The following is a 12,288-nucleotide window of genomic DNA, read 5'->3' as shown; positions in this document are numbered from 1 at the left end:
CGAGAGAGGTCCCAGAGAGATAATCTTGAAGCCAGGAGACTTTGATGAAAAATAAAATGGTAGCTCAGAGTTCTTGGTCTTGCCGAGATTTTGATATTTCTCCAAGACCCTGCAAGTTCAAAGAGCTGCAGGACCCGGAAGTTGCAAAGTTAACTGGAACAGAAATTCCTGTTTCTCTGCAGTGCATGAAATCGTCGTGCAAAGTCATCCAGCTAGTCCAGGCTCCGCCCTAATGACTTGGAAGATTCTGCAACAAGGGAGAAGCCTTCACCTCTGTCTGCAGCTGTAAAGAGATTTCCAAGGAGATTCCTGTGTTCCTCTACCATAGCTCCAGAGAGTATTTGTAAGTAGAACAACTTTAATTCTGTGGCGGAGGAAAAGAGTATTTTCTTAAGTTCAGAGGCAGAATAAGTCCAAATGCGCTTCACAGGTCATGGCTACTGGGGGTTAAATGGGAGGAGGCAAAGGCAGCACCAAGGGGGCCAGAGCGACAGTCCAGCTGGAAGGCGTTTGCCTTGCATGCAGCCGACCCGGGTTCGATTCCCAGCATCCCATATGGTCCCCTGAGCATTGCCAGGAGTAATCCCTGACTGCAGAGCCAGGAGTAACCCCTGAGCATCACCGGGTGTGAACCAAAATACAAAAAAGTAAATTATAGAATAAAATCCTCAACAGGTGCTGACTATATATCATTCTCATTTATTGCTTTCTCTTGTTTAAATTGACTGGACCAATAGCACAGCGGGTAGCGTGTTTGCTTTGCATGCTGCCAACCTGGGCTCGATTCCTCCTTCCCTCTCAGAGACCCCGGCAAGCTACGGAGCGTATACCGCCCCCACAGCAGAGCCTGGCAAGCTACCCGTGGCATATTCAATATGCCAAAAACAGTAACAACAAGTCTCACAATGGAGATGTTACTGGTGCCGCTCGTGCAAATTGATGAACAACAGGATGATAGTGCTACAGTGCTACTTGTTTAATTTGTATAGCCACTGTGAGAAGGACAAGACCTTGATTTTAGCTTCTGGTTTTTTGGGAGGGGCACACCCAGCAGTGCTCAAGGCTTGCTCCTGGTTCTGCATTCAGGGGTCACTCCTGGTGGTGCTTCGGGGGACCTTATGGAGTTCTGGGAATAGAACCTGTGTTGGCTGCTTGCAAGGCAAGCATCTTCCCTGCCATCCTGCCTCTCTCTCTCTCTCTCTCCCTCTCTCCCTCTCCCTCTCTCTCGCCCAGAAGCATTGGGATTTACACCCAGGCATCTGGCTCCAGATCCTGCCTCTAACTTCCACACTTTATCCAATGAAAAATGCCAAAAGACAGGCACAGCTCTCAGTGTATCCCTGATACACCCTGGGGTGGAGAGAGTTAGGTGGCAGACAGACAGGCAGGTAGAAAGACAGACAGTTCTTCCGTCTGGCCAGAACCCGTCTCCCCAACGCAGCCACTCACTGATTTCGAAGTGAAAGGGATAGAGGATAACAGGATCCCGGAGGTCTGGGACTGGGAGTCGGGTTTAGTCTTCCGGAGGATCCATTTCCTATATTCTTCCCGCACCTGGGGACGGGGACATGTCCCAGAGAACTGAGTATCCGCTGAGTCTCCGTCAGAAGCTCCCAGAGTGTGAATGTGTGTGTGTGTGTGGGGGGGGGGGGGGGGACGTCAACTAGGGCGAACAACGCACCTGACGGTTGAGCAGACAGTGAATGAGGAAGATGAGCGCCCCCTGCAGGCTGTTGATGATGGTGAACAGGTAAGCCATGACGGCAGCGAGGGGGCCAATCTGGAAGAGACCCAACACCCAGGAGCACCCCAAGATAAAAAGCTGGGCAAAGGCCTTGAACGTCATTAGCCTGGAAGAGAAGAGAACGGCAGAGGATAAGGTTCTGGAATGTGTCTGTGCTCCTTTTCGGCCGAGCATCTGATGGAAATGTCTGCAGGGCAAAATCTTCAAATCCAGATCTAGGGAAATCAAATCCGATGCTCAAAAGGCAGGAGAGGGTACAGCGCTGGATGATAGGAGAGAGGGGAGGGTGCTGGCCTTGCATGTGGCTGAGCCGGGTTTTATCCCCGGCATCCCATAGGATCCCCCAAGTCCTGCCGGAAGTGATTCCTGAGGGTAGAGGCAATGGATATGATCCCCTGCACCACACACATCACAAGGTATAATCCTTGGTGCCACAACAACAATAAAAAGGTTTTCAATCTAAGCTGGAGAGATAGGACTGTTGGCCTTGCATGTGACCAGCCCATCCCTGGCATCTCATAGGGTTCCCCAAACACCTCCAGGAGTAATTCCTGAGCACAGAGCCAGGAGGAAGCCTTGAGAATTTCTGGGTGTGGCCCCCAAACCAAACAACAACAACCAAAAAGAGGTGTTCCATTTATGGGACAGTCATTCCTTCCAGTTACTACTTGTGATGTTTCACAAGCCACAGGAAGTGGGTTGTGTTAACTGCCCCACTTAAGAGGGACACGAAGTTTCAGAGGTTGAGGTCTTTTCTGAAATCCACACGGCTTCTATGGTCCAGCAACCCTCTGGTGGGGTGGGGTGGGGGGTGGGAGGATGTTGAGCCTCCGGAACTCCAGACCCTGCAATCATATCTCAGGCAAAGAACAGGTCTCTCAGAGGGACCCAAGAAATATTTGCAACAAGAAGAAAGGGAAAGGAGGGAGAGGGGTGGAGAGGGAGGGGAAAGGAGGGAGAGGAGAGGGGAAAAGAGGAGGGAGAGGGGAGGAGGGAGGATGAGAGGAGAGGAGGAAGGGAGAGGAGGGAGAGGGCAAGAGAGGGGAGAAGAGGGGAGGAGAGGAGAGGGTGGGGAGGGGAGAAGGGAGGGGAGGGAAAAAGGGTGGGGAGGAGAGGAGGAAGAGGGGAGGGGAGGAGGGAGAGAGGAGGGGAGAAGGGAGAGAGGAGGGGAGGAGGGAGAGAGGAGAGGAGAAGGGAGAGAGGAGGGGAGGAGGGAGAGGAGAGGGGAGTAGGGAGAGGGGAGGGGGAGAGGGGAGGGGGAGAGGGGAGGGGGAGAGGGGAGGGGAGTAGGGAAGGGGTGATAACCTGGTGTCTTTGAGTTTTGAGACTTCAGCGTTCACACTGCAGAGACTCTGTCTCAGGATAATCAAGGTCATGGTGAGGAGGACGGAATTGATCTGCCAAGGGAAGGGATGGGATGGAGAAGTCAGTCAGACAAGGGCTGGACCACCTAGCTGAGACAGTGCCGAAGAACCACTCTATGCAAGCTAATTGTGACTGGGCAGCAATGGGATTTCACTCATAACTGATTGACTTCCTAATTTCTTTTATTCTTTTTTGGTTTGGGGCTTACACTGGCAATGCTCAGGGGTTACTACTCCTGGCTCTGCACTCAGGAAATTACTTCTGGCAGTGCTCTTGGGACCGTACAGGATGCTGTGACTTGAACCTGGGTCAGTCATGTGCAAGGCAAGCGCCCTCCCTGCTATATTATCGCTCTGGCCCCCCCAGTCCTCGTTTCTGCCCTCACCTCCCGGTAAGTTCCCATACAACATCCCTAAACCCAGGAGTATCTGCTTTGTTCTCATTTAACTAGAAGATACCCACGCTAACAAACTGGGCATGATTAACGCCCCTTTTCTGTTGTATGTTATAGCTGAGCTGGCAAGGAAATAACAGAAAGTGGTAGTAAAGCGATGGTTCATGGTGGGGGTGCTTCCTTTGCACCCAGTCAACATGGGTTTGAGTCCCAGCACCCTAAAGGGTTCCCCAAGCACTGCTAAGAGTGAGTGCAGAGCCTGGAGTCAGCCCTAAGCACAGTCTGGTATGGCCCAAACACCCAAAATAGAAAATAAAAAAAAACTCCACAGGAGCCATGAATAATGAGCGGGAAACCAACCATCAACTTTAACACTACTGTTAACATATTGTTTAGACAGCAGCTTTAAAAAAACGAGACTACAGAAAGAAAAGGAATGACTCAACACCAAGAAAGGAGAATGTTAGAAAGGAACTTAAGTGACCTTTGGCTTCCTACGTGCTCCTGAATTACGGCACTTACCGTAATGATAGTACAAACTGGTCCTAGGAAACTCCAGATAAAGCCATTCTCTGTGTTCAGCCAGCAGCTATGAAGAGAAACAGGGACAGTCAGTGCTTCTCTTGGAACCCTGACGTGCTCCACCAAATGCACTGATGGAATAAAATATCAGGAGATCAGCTAGGGCTGAAAACACTCAGGTGAAGGCAAGGTACATGACCCTTCTGGACCACACCTGGCGATAATCAGGGCTTACTCCTGACTTTGCTCTCAGGGATCATTCCTGGCAGAGCTTGGGGACCCTGTGGGGTGCCAGAGGTTGAAACCAGGTCGGCCATGTGCAAGGCAAGTCTCTTCCCCACTGTCCATTTGCTCTAGCCCCTACATGATGATTTTCTTTGGACGCCAGCAAGCCCTCTTTGAAACCTCTTTTTTTATTTTATTTTTTTTATTAGTGAATCACCATGAGTTACAGTTACAAACTTATGAACTTTCATGTTTGCATTTTGTTTATATCCCTCCACCAGTGCCCAGTCCCCTCCACCAATGTTCTCAGTATCCTGAAACCTCTTTTTTTCTGGTCCACTGTTCCTTATTTGAAATATTTGCTGTGTGCCCTGGATAACATCTATCAATACACTAGAGAAATAGTACAAGGGGTAGGATGTTTCTCTTGCATGTCCTATGCAGATTAGATTCCTGGTACCCCACAGGATCCCCTGAACAAGGCTAGGAGTGATCCCTGAACACAGAATCAGGAGTCAGCCCTGAGCACTGCCTGATGTGGCCCCCAAACCAGAAAAAAATCTATCCTCAATTTATAACATTAACCATCCCTTTTTCTTCTTTCTCAGTGGCTACACCTTGACCTTCTCAGTTCAGCTCAAATACCCCCTTCTCTGATGCCTCCTGACTTCTCTTGACCTTTTTCTGGCAGAACTTGCACAGACAATGAGTCTGTGGTTGATCTCCATTCAGCTAACCATTCTTCTCTTCTCCCCAGTGGGGCCAGGGATTGAACTCAGATTTCAAGCATGCAAGGCATGCACTTTACTATTGAGTTACACCTCCTGTTTTCTCCTCTATAGTGAAAGCATCATTCTACTAGGAAAGAAAAATCTGGATTTATGCAGTGCACAAATGACAATGCAGAGAGCCACAGCATCTAAGGTATGAGTTCAGTAAGAGTAGCCAGAACTGGTGTGACACTGAACGTGCCTCTCGGTGTTCCTGTAATGGTGGGCATGAACACAGCCAGAGGGGCATCTCTGGGAAGGGAGAAGGGTGTCACTCACCGATTATGCATCCCATAGCCCTGTGGATAAACACTAGCCGAGATCAACACCACCAACCCCGGGAGCCCATAGCCAAAGGCACAGAGATGCCACATCTTGATGTTGCGAGAGTTGAAGTAATTCACTATCCTCAGGTTCCTGACCATAAGGAAAAGGATCACGGTCTCCACCAACATCCAGAAGAAGCAGGCGAGGAAAAAGTAATGCAGAAAGCCCGCGATGATGGCACAGCCTGTCTGTAGAACAGAAGGACATGCACTTCTGTTGATCAGCAGAATCAACCCCCACCCCGGAGGAGCAGGTGGAGGAGAAGAGGGATGGGGAGGGGATACTTCGGCTGGAATAAAGAGGGCTTTTTGTAAATGGGGGTTTGCAAGATGACTGATTGGGTTGCGTATGTTATGTGCAATGATTCAGGTGAATTTTATATAAGACTATAAATCTGACACTTTATGTTGTTTTTGTTTGTTTTGTTGGAGGGGGAGATGCACCCAGAGATATTCAGGGGTTACTGTACTCAGTAATTACTCCTGGTGGTGCTCGGAGGGACTATATGTGGGTTCTGAGGATTGAACCCGAGTTAGCTATGTGCCAGGCTAACTAATCCTACCCGCTATACTATCTCTCCAGCCCCCAAAATCGGCTCTTTACAGAAGAGAGTTTTGTCCACCAGATGAAATGAGGCTAGTGAGACCTATTCCTCGCTTTTCGTTCTTCAGGGAGAGAGGAACTGAAGTATTCCCTCCTGAAAAAGAATGAGCATTTCACCCAGAGCCTGTTATATTTCTAAACTGCTTCTAGGGCGTAACTTCAAGCCAAACTTACTCCTATCCCAGAGCTCCTATCCCAGGAGGTAGATACACAAACTAAACAACGAATAAACCAGTAAAGGTCCTCAATCAATCATGGGAAAGAAACGCAGACAAGGCTCATTTGCAGCGGAGGTGTGAGTCCAGAATATTTAACAGCTTCTCTGGCCTCCGAACACTAGGTGGCAGCACCACTTTCTCTGGGGCGCGGGTGGCAGCCAATACTGTCTCTAGTTATTGACCAAGTGTCCACTAGGGGGCAGAATCACTTCAGATTCTGCTCCAGAGGCCAGACCCAGAGGGACATGGGTAAGAATGAGCAAGGGGGGTGGGGGAGGGCGCGGGAATCGAGGGTGGTGAGGGGGTGGACAGGTTGGGGCGTGCAAGACCTGATGGTCAGTCTTGTCTACGGCAGTGAGGAACAGGAGCTTGGCCAAGAAGAGGCACACGCAGAGGTGCAGGTGGAGAGAGGTGTTCTGACTGCGAATGCTGCGGCATAGCAGGAAGGTGGCCATGGCCAGGGCGAGACACAGCAGGGAGATGGTCATGCCCAGCTGGCTAATGACGTACAAGGAGAAGTCCATCTGTCAGGAGAGAGAGAGAGAGCCAGCGCTGAGAGCCAACATTCCCACCTGTCGTGCCAGAAAACGAGGCCTCCAGATTCTTCATTTAAATGGGAAGGACAGGGAGGGTGGGGAGAGCTTTTTCGTCTCTGACACTCACTCAGAGTAAGGTCCATAGTGTCCTCTGTCATCTTGGCTTTCGTTAGTACCCATCAGCCCTCATTCCCAGCCCTGTGCTTTGCTGCCTATATGCATTGTTATCCATCCCCATGTTTTATTATCCACTCCCACAAATTATTATCCACTCCCCATGAATTATTATCCACTCTGCATGCATTCGTGCACCTCCATGCATTATTATTCACCCCTAGGCACTACCATCTACCCCCATGCATTATCCTTCACCCTCGTAAATTATAATCGGAGTTATTCCCGGCTCTGGACTCTGGTATTACTCCTGGCAGTGCACAGGGCAATCTGTGGGGTTCTGGGGATCGAACCCTGGTCAGCTGCTTGCAAGGCAAGTGCCCTCCTCTTTGTACTATTGCTCAGGCCCCTCATTTTATCTATCAGTGTCACGGCTTTGGAGGAAGATCATGAAATCTCCAAGGGTAGCAACACGGCATCCACCCTTTGCCCTCCCCACCATGAAGACCTCTAATGCCAAGAGCCTTGGCAGACACATAGTAGATTCTTGAGCCTATTTTCCCATGGAATTTGGGGAGCCAGAGGCTCGGTGCTGACCGTGAGCTCCTCGGATGCCATGATGATGGCTAAGTTTGCCAGTTGATTGCAGCTGCAGACAGTGTGGCTCTTGGCTGCTTCAAGCACTACACAGCCAGAGGACTCCCACCTTCCACCCTCCTTGTCTGTGCTCCAGGTAACACAGATGGGTCTCTCAAACTTCTGCTTTGGCTAGAACAAAACAAACAAAGTGGCTGGAGCGATAGGACAGTGGGGAGGGTGATTGCCTTGCACACGACCCAATCAAGTTTGATCCCTAGCACCCCATAGGGTTCCCCAAGCACCACCAGGTGTAAGCCCTGAGCATTGTCTGGTGTGGCTCAAAAGAACAATCAAAGACCCTGGTCACAGGCTAGAGTGATAGTACAGCGGTAAGGGCATTTGCCTTGTCTGTGACCTACTCGGGTTCGAGTCCCAGCATCCCATATGGTCCCCAGAGCACCGCCAGGAGTGATTCCTGAGTGCAGAGCCAGGAAGAACCCTGAGCATCACCACGTGTGACCACTCCCCCCCAAAAAAATGTGACCCTGATTATTCAAGAATTCCTCACACTGGTTTCAGTGGAAACCAACCTCAAGAGTCACTTGGGGCAAAAAGATGCAAAGGACACTGATAGAAAGTGCTGGTGTTTCACTATGCAGGCATGGTCCTCGAAGGCGGCCCACCATCTGGTTACCCCTTGTTTATTTGTTCACTCTTGCATTCAGTATATATTTTGGTTTGTACAGAGCCAGGAGTAATCCCTGTGCATCGCCAGGAGTGACCCAAAAAGAAAAATAAAAGAAAGTGGACTAGAGTTCTAGATACCACAGAAGATTTCTGCCTCTTTGTGTTCCCAGGAGAAATGAGTTTTGTCCACTGGGAAATTCTCAATGGCTTGTGGGGGTAGCGGGGGTCAGTGGCAACATCATCACAAACCTCTATGTTCTCCAGAGTGTAGATGATCGGACGAGAAAAGCCTTCTTTCCTCTCCCCAGTCATGATGCCCCCAACAATACGAGAATTTATCTTCAACTTCCTCTTGGACTTGGGGTCTTGGAAGAAGCTCTCATTTAAAACAGATTCCATACCTTCAAAGGAGACGAAAGCTATTCCCATGGTCCCTGCAAATTTCAAAGCAAGGGATTAACTTGTTATAAATTATGCATACAGGGGTTGGAGCAGTAGTTCAGTGCAGAGGGTGTTTGCCTTGCATGAGGCTGACCCGGGTTCAAGCCCTGGCACCCCATAGGGTCACATGAGCTCTGCCAAGGGTGATCCTTGAGTGCAGAGTCAGGAATAAGCCCTGAGCATCACAGTGTGGCCCCCAAAACAAACAAAACTATCATAGCACTGTAGCTCTGTCTTCCCATTGTTCATCGATTTGCTCAAGCAGGCACCAGTAACGTCTCCATTGTGAGACTTGTTATTACTGTTTTTGGCATATCGAAAAAACTATTGTAAACATATTCGATAAAACTATTGTAAAGGAACATTATCACACACATTGTTCTGTCTCATTAATGAACACTCTGGTATCGTGATACATAGTTGGATAGTAGCAATAGAGATCCTATTTCCCTCATCACCCAGGCCTCCACAGAAAAATATGCCAATTCTTGGGGCCGGAGCAATAGCACAGCGGGTAGGGCGTTTGCCTTGCACGCGGCCGACCCGGGTTTGATCCCCAGCATCCCATATGGTCCCCCAAGCACTGCCAGGAGTAATTCCTGAGTGCAAAACCAGGAGTAACCCCTGAGCATCGCTGGGTGTGACCCAAAAAGCAAAAAAACAAAAAGAAAAATATGCCAATTCTTTCTACACATTACCGCTGTCCCCTGGGGAAGCAAGCATCACATTTTTTGTTGTGTTTTTGTTTCGGGGGGGGGGGAGGAAGTTGGCTTCCATCTGATTCTGCTCAGTACTTATTTATAGCTCTGTGCTCAAGGATCACCCCTGGTGGGGCTCGGGGATGGGGGGAAGGTGTGTGCAGTTTCAGGATCAAACCCAGCTTGACTGGTGGAAGGCCAACACCTTACCTACTATACTATCTCTCTGGCCCCAACACATTCATGATTTTGAAGTGTTCCAGTAGCCACATTTTATTTTTGTTTTGTTTTGGAGCTGCACCTAATATGCTCAGCGGTTATTCCTGGATCTGTGCTTAGGAATCACTCCTGGCAGTGCTCAGAAAATCCTATGGGATGTTGAAGATCGAACCTGGGTCAGCTGTGTGAAAGTCAAGCACTTTACTCATGTTACTCTCTTTCCAGCCCTCCGGCAGTCACATTTTAGAAAAGTAAAACTGTCACTGTCACTGTCATCCTGTTGCTCATCGATTTGTTCAAGCGGGCACCAGTAACGTCTCTCACTGTGAGACTTATTGTTACTGTTTTTGGCATATCCAATATGCCACGGGAAGCTTGCCAGGCTCTGCCATGCGGGTGCGATACTCTCAGTATCTTGCCGGGCTCTCCGAGAGGGGTGGAGGAATCGAACCCGGGTCGGCCGCGTGAAAGGCGAACTCCCTACCGCTGTGCTATCGCTCCAGCCCAGAAAAGTAAAAATCAGGTAAAATTCAATCAAATGATAGCTCAATGAGTGCAAATTATTTTCATCTCAAATTCTAATGAAAATAAGGAATAACTTGTGGAATATTATATAGCCTTCTTTTGGGGGGGTCATACCTGGCAATGCACAGGGGTTACTCCTGGCTCTGCACTCAGGAATTACTCCTGGTGGTGCTCAGGGGACTATATGGGATGCTGGGAATCGAACCCAGGTCGGCCGCGTGCAAGGCAAACGCCTTACCCGCTGTGTATAGCCTTCTTTTTTGTACAAAGTTTTAGTCTCTGGTACATATTTTACATTCCCAACCTCGCCACACCCAGTCCTCCCTGGATATATGTGATTATATTGGGTCGTGAATGTCTCAACTCTCCATTTTCATGAGATTATTTATTAATTTCAAGCTGCTCTAACAGACAATTCCTTGATACCATAGGCCATTTTCATTTTCAGCATCATTGATACCACCTAGCAGAGGTTTTACCATGTAGGAGATAATAAAGAAGTATTTGCTGATTGAATCATAACTGCTCATCTTGTTTCTTAAGAAGGGATCTTGGGACTGGAGCCATAGAACAGCGGGTAGGGTGTTTGCCTTGCACGTGGCCGACCCAGGTTCAATCCTCAGCATCCCATAGGGTCCCCCAAGCACTTCCAGGAATAATTCCTGAGTGCAGATTCAGGAGTAACCCCTGGGCATCGCAGGGTGTGCCAAAATAGATACTGGTCGATACTCAGCTTTCAGAAGCTAGGAGAAACATTTCTACCTGTGGATTCAGACTCTTCGATTGTGGAACACTCAATCCTCATCTTGTTCCCTTTGGCTTTCAAGTTAAGTTCTCCACCACTTCCCATGCATTCTTCATTGATAACTTTGCTCTCAATATCTAAAAGACAACAAGAATAGCATACCTGGGGTCACTCAAAGAGGAGGTCCTGAATTTGGTTCCTGTCCAAGAAATGTATGTTGATCTCAGATCTCAAGCAGAGGAATGAAAGGAAAAGTCAACTCATCGTGGGGAAGAGCTTGAGCCCCTTGGTGGAGGTAGGGGGATAGTATCACCAAATATAAGAGAAACGCAATGGGAGCTTTACAAGTAATCTCTTGTGTATTAAAGAAGGGACCAGGGAAAGAGAAGTTAAAAGTCAATAGAATGGTGATCACTGGGTAAGAGCAGTACACAGCAGGGAGGTGCTTGCCTTGCACACAGCCAACCTAGGTTTGAGCCCCAGCATCCCAGAGAGTCCCCTGAAAACTGCCAGGAGTGATCTCTGAGTACACAGTCAGGAGTAACTTTTGGGCATCGCTGGGTGTGGCCCCAAACGCAAAACTAAATAAATAAATAAATAAAATAATGATAGTAGACATGCTTTTCTGTGAGTTGAGAGGGTTGAGACACTTAGAGAAAAATGGGGGTGAGGAATTCCCGGGGAGTCACAGTGCCAGAGTCCACACTTAACCGAATCCCAGGTGGCCCTTGCCAGGAAGGTTATATCCTACCTAAGTGCTCTGTCTGAATGGTCCTGCTGGCATTCACTGAGGGTTTCAGGAGAGATGCCAACGTGATGCTTTCGACACTCTCCAGTAGGACCGTGGCCAGGGAGGATGTCTGTTCTTTGGTGAAGTTGGACCAGGTGGATGCTTGTTCAAGCACAGAAGCAAAGTTCTCAGCTGTTTCCTGCAAGCAATGATGTGTTTGTGGCATTCTCTGTTTCTGTGTGTGCGTCTGTCTTCTGTCTGTCTAGTCTCTGTCACTGTCTGTCGCCTGTATCTCTCACCTACCACCTCTCCCTCCCCCACCCCACCTCCACAGCCTGCCTCTATGACAGACACTTTCCTCCTCCTCCTCCTCTTTTTCCTCCTCTTCCTTCTCCTCTTCCTCCTTCTGCTTCTCTCATACAGTAGGTTAAGTAATAGATGTGCACCTCTGTGGGGGCAGCATTATTTGCCATAGATAAGAGCTACAAACAACAATATAAATTGCTCATTGAAAGATCAGTAAAGAGGATGTGGAAGCTGGAGCCATAGTACAACAGGGAGGGCATATGCCTTGCACATGGCTGACCCAAGTTTGATCCCCACCAGGAGTGATCCCTGAGTACACAGAGCCAGGAGTAAGCTCTGAGCACAGCTGGGTGTCATTCAAAAAGCAAAGAAAAACAAAAGTAAAGGTGAATGAATTTTAAAAATGTGGGACCCAGAGCAACAATATGGCAGATAGGGAGCTTGCCTTGCACGTGGCTGAACTGAGTTGGGACCCTGGCGCCCCCTAGGGCCTCCCAAGTACTAGCAGGAGTATTTCCTGAGTGCAGAGCCAAGAGTAAA

The 12,288-nt window shown here is 48.9% G+C and overlaps 1 protein-coding gene across 1 annotated transcript in view; it reads right to left on the bottom strand.

Annotated features, from left to right (window-relative positions):
* Nucleotides 1-233: 233 nt before the first annotated feature.
* Nucleotides 234-12,288, bottom strand: part of ADGRE1 (adhesion G protein-coupled receptor E1) — a 29,507-nt gene continuing 17,452 nt past the window's right edge. The window contains exons 11-21 of the mRNA XM_004619466.2: nt 11,464-11,641; nt 10,730-10,849; nt 8,334-8,518; nt 7,416-7,586; nt 6,498-6,692; nt 5,300-5,535; nt 4,026-4,092; nt 3,050-3,141; nt 1,682-1,850; nt 1,450-1,554; nt 234-364 (exon numbers count right to left, since the gene is read on the bottom strand). Of these exons, the coding sequence (XP_004619523.2) occupies nt 359-364; nt 1,450-1,554; nt 1,682-1,850; nt 3,050-3,141; nt 4,026-4,092; nt 5,300-5,535; nt 6,498-6,692; nt 7,416-7,586; nt 8,334-8,518; nt 10,730-10,849; nt 11,464-11,641 (1,524 nt within the window). The 3' untranslated portion in view covers nt 234-358. The remainder of the gene's footprint in view (nt 365-1,449; nt 1,555-1,681; nt 1,851-3,049; nt 3,142-4,025; nt 4,093-5,299; nt 5,536-6,497; nt 6,693-7,415; nt 7,587-8,333; nt 8,519-10,729; nt 10,850-11,463; nt 11,642-12,288) is intronic.

The sequence above is a fragment of the Sorex araneus genome, chromosome 2, assembly GCF_027595985.1.
Source record: "Sorex araneus isolate mSorAra2 chromosome 2, mSorAra2.pri, whole genome shotgun sequence".
Classification (NCBI taxonomy): domain Eukaryota; kingdom Metazoa; phylum Chordata; class Mammalia; order Eulipotyphla; family Soricidae; genus Sorex; species Sorex araneus.
Note: the sequence above shows the minus strand (reverse complement) of the source record. Positions and strands in the feature narration are given on the sequence as shown.